Source organism: Uranotaenia lowii, chromosome 2, assembly GCF_029784155.1.
Source record: "Uranotaenia lowii strain MFRU-FL chromosome 2, ASM2978415v1, whole genome shotgun sequence".
Lineage (NCBI taxonomy): Eukaryota > Metazoa > Arthropoda > Insecta > Diptera > Culicidae > Uranotaenia > Uranotaenia lowii.
This window is the reverse complement of record NC_073692.1, coordinates 35,854,569-35,866,609: the sequence shown is the minus strand read 5'-3', so window position 1 is coordinate 35,866,609 and position 12,041 is coordinate 35,854,569. Positions and strand designations below refer to the sequence as shown.

Below are 12,041 nucleotides of genomic sequence, written 5' to 3'. Positions count from 1 at the left end.
TTTGTCATTTTTGTCATTTTTGTCATTTTTGTCATTTTTGTCATTTTTGTCATTTTTGTCATTTTTGTCATTTTTGTCATTTTTGTCATTTTTGTCATATTTGTCATTTTTGTCATTTTTGTGATTTTCGTCAATTTTGTCATTTTTGTCTTTTTTGTCATTTTTGTCATTTTTGTCATTTTTGTCATTTTTGTCATTTTTGTCATTTTTGTCATTTTTGTCATTTTTGTCATTTTTGTCATTTTTGTCATTTTTGTCATTTTTGTCATTTTTGTCATTTTTGTCATTTTTGTCATTTTTGTCATTTTTGTCATTTTTGTCATTTTTGTCATTTTTGTCATTTTTGTCATTTTTGTCATTTTTGTCATTTTTGTCATTTTTGTCATTTTTGTCATTTTTGTCATTTTTGTCATTTTTGTCATTTTTGTCATTTTTGTCATTTTTGTTATTTTGTTATTTTTGATTTTTTTTGAATTTTTTGTAATGTTTGTCATTTTTGTCATTTTTGTCATTTTTGTCATTTTTGTCTTTTTTGTCATTTTTGTAATTTTTGTAATTTTTGTTATTTTTGTCTTTTTTGTAATTTTTGTCATTTTTGTCATTTTTGTCATTTTTGTCAGTTTTGTAATTTCTGTCATTTCCATCATTTTTGTAATTTTTGTCATTTTTGTCAGTTTTGTAATTTCTGTCATTTCCATCATTTTTGTAATTTTTGTCATTTTTGTAATATTTGTCAGTTTTGTGATTTTTGTCAGTTTTGTTATTTCTGTCATTTTTGTCATTTTTTTTTTTAATTTCTGTCATTTTCATCATTTTTGTAATGTACACTGCCGGCCAAAAGTTTGGGATCACCCACTAAAAAACATGCAAATTTTGATCGTTCATATCTCAGCCGTCTTAAGACATATTGAAAATCTTCTGATCTCATTTGAAAGATAACGAGCAATAGCTATCTCGGAGGTATTTTGTCCAAATATAATGTTTAAGTTTTGAACTTAAAACTTAACCTAAAGTTATAACATTTTCAAAAAGTCGCACTCTATACTCAAAGCCGATCATCTCGGGATAGGGTGGACCAAATCTCAAAATTTGAGTGGCATTAAAATTCCTGTTCTTTACTTCTCAAAACACAATCAAAAATATTTGAGAAAAAATTCAAGAATGTATTTTTAATTAATAATATAGACACTTGAGTTATCGTCCAAAAGTTTGGGATCACCTCTTTGTATGGTGAGTTTGGGATCATTCTTATAAAAACATGCAAATTTATTTTATTTATATCTTTCTCATCTAACATCGTATTGCAGAGCTGAAGGGTTCATTTGGAAGCTTAGGAATTGTTGTTTTTTAATAAATTCATTCAAAAATTATATTTTAAGGTGAGAACTATAAAAAAAATCTGGGAACTTTCAAAAAAACAATTAAATTTAGGTGATTTTTTATGGTTATCACTTCAAAATATAATTTTTGAATGAATTTATTAAAAAACAACAATTCCTTAGCTTCCAAATGAACCCATCAGATCTGCAATACGATGTTAGATGAGAAAGATATGAATAAAACAAATTTGCATGTTTTTATAAGAATGATCCCAAACTCATCATACAAAGAGGTGATCCCAAACTTTTGGGCGATAACTCAAGTGTCTATATTATTAATTAAAAATACGTTTTTGAATTTTTTCACAAAATTTTTTGATTGTGTTTTGAGAAGTAAAGAACAGGAATTCTAATGCCACTCAAATTTTGAGATTTGGTCCACCCTATCCCGAGATGATCGGCTTTGAATATTGAGTGCGATTTTTTGAAAATGGTATAACTTTAGGTTAAGTTTTAAGTTCAAAACTAAAACATTATATTTAGGCAAAATACCTCCGAGATAGCTATTGCTCATTATCTTTCAAATGAGATCAGAAGATTTTCAATATGTCCTAAGACGGCTGAGATATGAACGATCAAAATTTGCATGTTTTTTAGTGGGTGATCCCAAACTTTTGGCCGGCAGTGTAAGTACTTTTTTTTTTTGTTACTTTTGCACTCTTTGCCTTTTTGTCATTTTTGCAATTTCAGTCTTTTTTTTCAAATTTGTCATTTCAATCTTTTGTAATTTTTTAATTTTTGTTATTTTACTTATTTTGTTTTTTTTTTTAATATTTGTTATTTTCGATATTTTTTGTAATTTTAACACATTACGTAAAATTTCCTCATTCCCTCCAAGCTATCCTATTTTTAACCAAAATTAGCCAGAAGTCGGTGAAACATGGGAAACCAGGTAGTGGTGTACGCTTGTAAGTTGTTTTGCAACGATCAAACAAACCAAACAATAAGTAATTTCGGCTCTTAAATCGGTTTTGACAAACTAAACTACTTTAGTATATAGCAATGGCACGACATGACATGAAATGCCACCGGGTCATCATCAGCAAACACCGAAAGTTAGAGAAGAAGAAAAAACAGCCATGTGCCCTTAAAATGTGTTCATCAAACCGCCGATTTTATCTCCCATCTTTGGGAAAGTTTTGAGTGACGGTTTTTTTTTCTTGTTTTCGGTTTTGGTTGAATGATGAAATGAGATTTATGACGATTTATTTTTTTCTTGTTCGGTGAACTCACCTGTGCTGCTGTTGCTGCCGGTTCGCTGCTCGACTTCACCCGTGCCAACATCACATTTGCCGGCACCTTGATGATGTTCCTCGTCGTCGTTCAGGATGTACAGTAAACCCTCGCGAAACTCTTTGAATGTAGCACGTTGCCTATCTTTGCTGAGCAACACATACTGCACTAACTGTTGGCTGCGTTCCTGCAGTTCCAGCGTATGGCACAGTTTCAGAAGCGCTTCCCGATCCAACCGGCCACAGGAATCGACGTCGTGCGCTTGGAACATCTGATAGAGCCGTTGCAGCCGTTGCTCGTACGGGTCCGGTGAAAGGGCCATTTCAATTTGTACACAAACAAATTTCACTTAACCCACCCCAACAACAACACTTGCACTTGACGAAATAATCTGAATAGTAGATCTGTATATTTGGGTACGAAGCCAACAAATTGATGGCCGGATCTCACGTGCCACAACAACGACGGGGGGAGGCCGGATTTTCACCTCTTCTTTTAGCAGAAAGAAAATCCCCAAAAACACTTTGACGAACCGCTGATGATGATGATGATGCGATGGGCTGCTTACAAAACACTTGTATGTACCACGATCAAATGATGGGTTGGAGGTGTCTTCTAGTAACTTGCAAGGTATTTTCTTGCAACGCGGATGGTGTTTTTTATTCCTTCTTCTTCTTTCACTCAATGACGTAATTTTCGGAAGGACCACCACCTGGCGTTTCTTTCCATGTTGCTGCTGTTCGTTCGAAAGCTCAAGCACCGCACGAACAATGTTTGTTCGATAACCTGCTGGTGCTCACAAACTCGCCGAATTGTTGTGACTATTTTAAGAAAACGATTTACCTTATAACAGATATTCTAAAGGGTTTAGACCTAGTTGAAATGGTTTAGTTTTGAGCGATCTTTAATCTAATTTGTTTCGAGTTTTCCATTGAGAGAGGCGTTCTCGAGAAGTCGGGTCATTGCTTAAACAGTTTGATTTAGTCATCGATGACTGAGAACTGAACTAGGTACAATATTAATTTTTGAAACATAAAATTTGGTACAGAAACGTTATTAACACTAAACGTACCGGAGGCGGTCAAATGACGGTTTTGGAACTTTAAATGATAAGTATGCCTTATATAATTTTTTTTTCGCGAATTTAACGACAGGACTATTTTTATTTTTAAAATGCAAGTATTTTTGCGTTTTTTAAATTTTTCTAAGTGTTGTGGTTTGCGAATAACGCATGTGGTATACCTATTCATACAGCGAGCGGTCAAGAACGAAAAAATGTTACACAGCTTGATTGGGGCTTATTCTGCGAGGCTCATCTCGTGACTTATCAATTTTCCCCTCGTTGTGCTGATCTGACAATAATCCCCTAATAAAACGGGGTCATCGTAAGAGAGCGTGAGAGAGATAGAAGGAGGAGCTGTTACTAATAAGTCGACATTAATTGCTGAATTTCATTGAACGAAATCAGAGGTTTTTTGAAAAAAAAAAATGTAAAGAAGAGATGAATTACTAATTTCCTCAATAAACTTATTTTGATATCCTTTCATACTAGAGACTTGTCCATATTTGTATGGGATGATTTTTTTAACATTTTTTAACGGGACATTCTCCAGATTGGGGCTATTATGTGAAAAAAAAAGATTTTTTGAAAGATTCAGCTCAATTGATTGAAGCACGAGCTGGCGCAATCGACTTGTATGGAGATTGTCGGCAAAGTGTATGAAAATCAACATACTTTCACTCTTTACGCCCTAGAATATGCCTCCTGTACGCTAAATAGCTCAGAATTGCATAATTTATAGTTAAAAAAATGAGGAACAAGTTTGTTAGTAGATTGCAACGCGATACGAGTTCACTGCGGTGAGATATTCGCAACTGAATGTGTGATTTTTTCGCATTTCGTAGATATTTCAACTTTATTGAAAACTGCAAAGAGTTTTGACTTATGCTTTAAAAATTATTCAAAATCTATTTTGGTTTGAAATTACTTTAAAATTCCCATATTTAACCAATTTAGAAAATAATAAACAAAAATCAAACTTCTTTTTCCGAAGTAAATATAACATTTTGTTAAAATCTTTTGCCCATAAAAGTGCGCATGATTTTTTACATGTTTTCAAAAGTTTAACCGGGGGAAACATCCTTGAGTATCTTGTTGAGAGTTGCACGATCATCTACGAATGACAGTGTGGAATATTCACATAGATGGATAAATATCCACGGAATATCCACTTCGCACGGAAAGTCTGTCCAGATTCACACCTGTGCAAAAAAAAATCCGGAATGTGCCTCCAGATAAGTGTGGTCTGGTCTGGATTCCAGCTTTTCGATGGTCGAATTCTCACTTGCTCTAGCGTTTTGCCAATTTTAGCTATTTCTATCATTTTTGTAATTTTTTTTTGTCGATTTAATCATTTTTTTTTGTATTTGTCATCTCTTCATTTTTGTGACTATACCATTCGGTTTTTTTTGGTATTTTATTAATTTTTTTTCTTTTTATGAAATTTTATTGTTTTTGAAATCCTTGAAAATTTTACAAACTTAGCACAATTCTATTTTGTCACATGTGCCATATCGAACGGTTATTTGAAAAAAAAAAAAAAACAATACAAATAAAAGATTAGAGATGACACAAAAATATGAAAAATTTATGTAAAATGTATAAAATGTAAATATGACATGATAAACAAAACCAAAAAAGGTGCCTTATGAATCTATAACATTATAAAAAGTAATAACAAATGCCCAAAAATTTTCAAAAACTGACGAAAAATGATGCTTATGACAACAACAGCAGTTAGATTTTAGAAACAACCAAAAAAAAAGTTGAAAAAACCGTTCGTTTTTGGCACGACCCGATTTTGGCGACAAAAGTGTTCTGGTATGTTGCCAAAATCGAGAAGGACGTGTTATAAATCTTTGTTTGAACATCCTGCCAAGGCAAAACCTTTTTATTTGCTTATATTCCTTAAAAAATATCGCTTTTTTCTGTTACTGTAAGTGTAACTGTAGTATTTGATGAACTTTTTTTTTTAATTTATAAATTCTCTACTGATCCTATTGAAAAAAAAATCAAGGGAGGAGGTGACCATTTTCTGAATTGGAATTTATTTGTGAATTTGGACCATACATATAGGAGAGATACGGAGTTAATCTTAGACTGAAAGAGCTATGCAAAAAAAAAAACATCACAAACTATCCGGTTAGATGAAAAATGTCGTAAATTAACAGATTTTTTATTTCATTAAACCTCCAAAGCTGTTCAGGTCAATATGACCCGAAGCGCACTTTTCAAACATCTTTATCATCATTCCAATATACTGAAGAACTGGAAATTTTGACAGACCAGGTATGTTCTATGAAAATAAAGCTCAAATTAACGACAAAAAATTAAAATTTGAGTTTTGAAATCGGTTCATTGGGAAATGAAATACAGCTAAGCAAAGCCAAAATTGTATGTCGTTTCTTTAAAGTATGATTTTTTTTCTACCGAAAGATCTGAGATAGCGGTAAAACTTTCATTGGACCCTGTGGTAGTTTTGCATTTCAACTTGAAATTATAGAAATCAAAGCAATCGTAAACTATACACAAAAATATAATTGTCAATTAACATAGGAAGATTTCGAATGAATACAAGCATATACATAGCTATCAGTTGGAAGTTATTTACCATATTCAATCCGGATATTCCCTGATTACAACATTGGCGACGAGGCGAACCCTGTGCACGGAATGTTACAAGAAATATTTAGCTGAGTAAGTAATAAATATGGTGAAATAATACACCAGAATCTTAAAGAAGATTCGACAAAATAATCTCAAACGAGATATTTTAAAAGCCTCAAAGGAGAGCTCAAATTAGTCTCAAAGGAGACCTAAGCCTCCAAGGAGAGCTTGAAATAGTCTCAAAGAAGACCTTAGCCTCAAAAGAGAGCTTAAAATAGTCCCAAAGAAGACCTTAGCCTCAAAGGAGAGCTTAAAAAAGGTCTCAAAGGAGACCTAAGCCTCAAAAGAGAGCTCGGAGCAGTCTCAAAGCAGACTTTAAAAAAGGTCTCAAAGGAAACGGGAAAAAATCACAAACAGAGTCTCAAAGGAGACGAAAAAGTCCTAAATGAAATGTTTAAAAGTTTTAAAGATATACAGCTAAGATTTTTATCTCAAATGAAATATTTTCTTCCACACCACGTCAACGTGGTGTTATCGGCATCATTTTAACATAAATGTAAGTCTCGATATCTTTGAGAATGTTAAAGGAGGTTCAAGTTTCCTTTGAAAGTTTCCTTTGAAAACAAGCAAGTTTAAATGAAAATATTTCCAATCAACAACTTCTGCATCTATGGCAACCTGTTCATTCCATTCTGGATAATGCAAAATCTCGATATGAAGGATTCTGTAGGATCTCAATCTATGAATATTCTGAAAGAAATAACGGAACCGAGAAGCGCTCAAGAAAGGCTCGAAGAATCGAAGCTGGTTCCACCGACCGAAATTTTTTGCCCAGAAAGAGAATACGGAAGTTGACAGCGAGGATATCCCGAATGATCCTAGTTCAGTCATGAAAGTTATCGTTCCCCAGTCCCGGATCATGTCCGTTTTTTTTTTCGAGGAAATTGATCACACTTAAAACATTTAATTTAAATATATTAATTATGTCGACAACCAGTGGAACGTGATTGGAACACAGCCCGCAATACGAAAATCGAGCCTGTGGGCACATCGAGGAACTTTTACCAAAGAAGGCAATCATCAAGGCCCCTTTTGTCGGTTAAATCTTTACCAGAAACAACGTAGTTCGGATCCGAGGTGCAACTGAAGACACTGGTATGAAGGGGACGATCATATTCTTCAATATGATACTCATCATCAACAATCCAACTAAACACGGTATTTACTTGGTGATGCCTTGGTACTCGGTTAGTAAACCTCAAAACCAACAACAGCAAGACATGAGATGAGTGACACAGTAAATATAAATCATAATACTATAATCATTATATCTTGTTAAGCAATACTTCTTCTTTTTCTTTGTTTCGTAGATTGGAAGCAACTGCTGAGTGCAGTAATAAGCAATTAAAATCATCTCACCAACGTTTTGGACATTGTTTTTAGTAGAAATATTATGGATTTATTTGTTTTTTCTTTCAAAGAAAGGGAGATGTGGTATGATATTATAGAAATCAAAGCAATCATAAACTATACACAAAAATATAATTGTCAATTAACAAAGGAAGATTTCGAATGAATACAAGCATATACATAGCTATCAGTTGGAAGTTATTTACCATATTCAATCCGGATATTCCCTGATTACAACAGACCCCAATACATTGTCGGATAGATGGATTCTTGACGATTTCAAACATCAATGAAACACTTAAATACAGAAAAGTTGTCAGAAGTTTGGATTTTTGGAATTTTTACTTTCTGAACTAGTTTTTGATAACCTGGTGATACACATCGACTTTATCTAGAAAAGTTGGGTGATTAGAATAAATTACACTAATTTACAAAATTAAAAAAAAATCGTGAACTTGATTGACTGACCAATATTTTCAATGTAAAATCGGGCGCTGAATCCGAAAATGAAATTCAAAAAAATCTCAGTAGAACCGTTTTTGAGTTATGCTCCAAATATGAAATTTTGGAAAAATAAAAAAAGTTCTTGTACTTAGATGAAAATATCTCGTACGGCATAACAGTATTTGAAATCCCTCTTTTGCATATTGAAGGTAAATAAATTTTTATTGATCATCTGAACACTGTTTTTGCGTATGATCAACAGTATTGTTGATATTAGTGACTTTATGATAGAAAAAATTATAAAAAAAACGCATTTTTTTAGAGAAAATTTTGTTCCAGTGATAGTTTTAGACTAGATGGTAACATTTAAAAAATCTGATGTTCTTCTGCGCTTGAATGTCAATTTAAAACAAAGATTTCAAGTGGTTATTTATCAAAATCGGTTGAAAATTGAAGAAGTTATGGCTACTTTACAATAACAGTATTTTTTGTAGTTTTTTATAATTTAACGAACCGCATTACACTTATCATAGTATAGGAAGAATGAAACATGATAAATCTCACTCGCTTCAAGTCAAAATTATTTATTAGCCTACCAAAAGGTCACATGCCAAATTTCAGGACGATCTGACCATAGGGAGGGGTTGCTTGAGTCTCAAACGTGAAAAAAATTTTAAGGTGTTTTGCCCGGGAGGAACGAAAAATACTGGTTTTTCATCAATAACTTTTTTCTTCACAAGCCGATTGTTTTTGATGGTTGATTTGAGTTGAGACTAATATTTCACCCCAAGACTGCAACACGATTGGACTTGAAGCAAAAAAGTAATTGCAATTCAAAGGCCGCAAATTTTGTCCAACACTCAATGAGTAGGTACTTTTTACGCATTGCGTTTTATACGAGAGTTTTCGACCAAAATACAATCTTGGAACCACAATAACTTTCCTGTTTCAAACCCAATCGAGTTACAGTCTTCGGGTGAAATATTAGTCTCAACTTAGGCTTTAAGAAAATCAACCATCAAAAACAATCGGCTTGTGAAGAAAATTAGTTATTGATGAAAAACCATTAAAACCATATTTTTCGTTCCTCCCGGGCATAATACCTTAAAAAATTTTTCACGTTTGAGACTCAAGCAACCCTTCCCTATGGTCAGATCGTCCTGAAATTTGGCATGTGACCTTCTGGTAAGCTAATAAATAATTTTGACTTGGAGCGAGTGAGATTTATCATGTTCCATTCTTCCTATACTATGATAAGTGTACTGCGGTTCGTTAAATTATAAAAAACTACAAAAAATACTGTTATGGTAAAGTAGCCATAACTTCTTCAATTTTCAACCGATTTTGATAAATAACAACTTGAAATCTTTGTTTTAAATTGACATTCAAGCGCAGAAGAAAATCAGATTTTTTAAATGTTACCATCTTGTCTAAAACTTTCGCTAAAACCAAATTTTCTCTAAAAAAAATGCGTTTTTTATAATTTTTTCTATCATAAAGTCACTAATATCAACAATACTATTGATCATACGCAAAAAAAGTGTTCAGATGATCGATAGAAAATTTATTTACCTTCAATATGCAAAAGAGGGATTTCAAATGACTGTTATGCCGTCCGAGATATTTTCATCTAAGTACAAGAACTTTTTTTATTTTTCCAAAATTTCATATTTGGAGCATAACTCAAAAACGGTTCTACTGAGATTTTTTTTGAATTTCATTTTTGGATTCAGCGCCCGATTTTACATTAAAAATGACCTTCAGTTTACTAAGTTCAAAAATGCTGTAAACTAGTGACCTACACAATGAATAGGTCAATATCATCAAAATAGGTTAACATTCACAGCCAGGAGAACGAAATCAAACTAAAAACTCAAATTTCCCCGAAACGGATATTTAGCGAACGGCTTTGGGAGGTTAACTTGAACTAATAGTTTAATGTAACCGACAGGCTGCGTTAAAGTTAATACATAAATAACAAATTAGAAATTAAAAAAAAAAAAGATTCACCGAACCAAGGATTAAAAAAGGAACGATCATAATAAAGAGATAGTATATAGGTAGGTACATGTAATTCAAATGCTTGAATATAAATATAAATTATTTCGCTGCGCGATTGAAAGGCCTCTGTCAAGTTTATTGGTCAAACTTACGGGCTATTTTTATGACCGCCGAATGACATTCTCTGAAGGAACCGATGACACGCAAACCAAACTGTGTAAGCAGCAGTAGATATTCTTCTAGCAACTTCTCGCGAGGAGACCTTGAAGAACCCTATCGAGAACCAACGAGGAGACCGAGAGGTTTAACAATCTTGTTCAGGTACGGAACACAAAAATCTTTTTTTTTTTTTGTCTTCTCAATTTGAATACGAATCGATTTTTCATTTCCCCCACATCACTCACTGTTTTTTTTTTAACTATTTTCCTTCTTCCCATGAAAATATATTCGTGGGCCTCTTCGCTGGCCACCATTACACTTCGCTAAGATACCGCAATTTCACCCAAAACGACGGATTAATCCAAATGATTTGTTAGATTTAATCCCCTTCACAAAACCCCCATCGCAGGAATAATGGCGTTTAGAGAGAGCACCTTCAACAAAGAACCAATCCCACCAGCTAATCAAAAACACAAAAAATTTAGAAAATCACTCACGACGATTGCCCGTTTTAACCGAGAAATGATTCCAGAAAGTCCCGTAATTCTGCGAAACCAATGTCTTCGCAGGTGAAGAAAAATCCTATCTAAACTTTCTTGCTCTTTGAATGCGTAATCACATGAAAAACCTTCGCTTGCAAGCATGCGACTGAATGACACTTGAAGCCAGGCAGCGACGGGCGGAAAAATCATCATCAAAACGCTGATTTTCGGCTGTCCCTCGGACGAATGAAAGGGTTAAACGTCAAAGGTGTCAAAAACAATTCGAAATGGGTTCGGGTATCGTTGGCCGAACTGTTAAAACATCGCATACAATATTTTTACCTATATAAATTCCGTGTTTTGATACTGCATTTCGGGTGGCTTTTAATCAAACAAATGCACGACTGTGCATTAGAGTGCCAAAATGACCCGACTTTTGAAAAAGTTAAGCGCTGCAGGCTAAAATTAATCCTATGCCTAGTACAAGATCTCATGCCAAATTTGGGTCAGATCGGATCACGATTTCCAACGAACATTTTAACCAATTTTTCCTTTTTGGCTTAACCACCAGATGTTTCCAAATACACCAAAGAGAACTGTGAAAATTTGATTTGAAACTTTGAACGGCGCAATAGATGGCACTGTTTTAAGTCAAGTTTCAACGTATTTTTTGGGTGTCAGCATTTGAAATTTTACACACTTTTTTGAAGATTTTTTGTTCGAGCTTGTACGTCTGTTCTCTGTGCTTTCGGTAATTTTTTTTACCGAAATCCTAACATGTGTAAATCGTTAAACTGTTCGGTAAAAAATAAACGAACATCGGTAAATGAAGAATCGCTCGTTTATTTTTTACGGAAAAAATTACCGAACAGTTTAACGATTTACACATGTTAGGATTTCGGTAAAAAAATTACCGAACTCGGTAATTTTCGTTTACTGTGTGGGATTTTGAGACATTTTGTTCGGGAGAAACAAGTTTTCATCAATATCATTTCTTTTGAATACGGTTTTTCTAAAAGTCCAAACTATGACAAGTATTTCATCCGAAGACTGCATTTCGATTAGAGTTAAGATAAAAATATTATGAAGCTTCAAAAATGGGCTAACTTTTTAAAGGGTGGTATTCATCTGTGTTAATGAGGCTTCAACATGTTCGACCGCTCGACTCATTAACAGGAGACTTTTATCTTTCTCGAAGATCACAAAAACCAAATATTCTTATAAGATTTATCTTTAATAGTTATATATTATGTAAATATACTACAA

General features: G+C 33.3%; 1 protein-coding gene across 5 annotated transcripts in view; it reads right to left on the bottom strand.

Moving 5' to 3' along the window:
• Window positions 1–2,894, bottom strand: part of LOC129746181 (uncharacterized) — a 48,535-nt gene extending 45,641 nt beyond the window's left edge. For all 5 annotated transcript variants that reach the window (XR_008737259.1, XR_008737260.1, XM_055739724.1 and 2 more), the window contains exon 1: window positions 2,613–2,894. Coding sequence is in view for 3 of the 5 variants with exons in the window: in XM_055739724.1 (XP_055595699.1) it covers window positions 2,613–2,883 (271 nt within the window). In the remaining 2 variants the exon portion in view is untranslated. The remainder of the gene's footprint in view (window positions 1–2,612) is intronic.
• Between the last annotated feature and the right edge of the window lie 9,147 nt (window positions 2,895–12,041).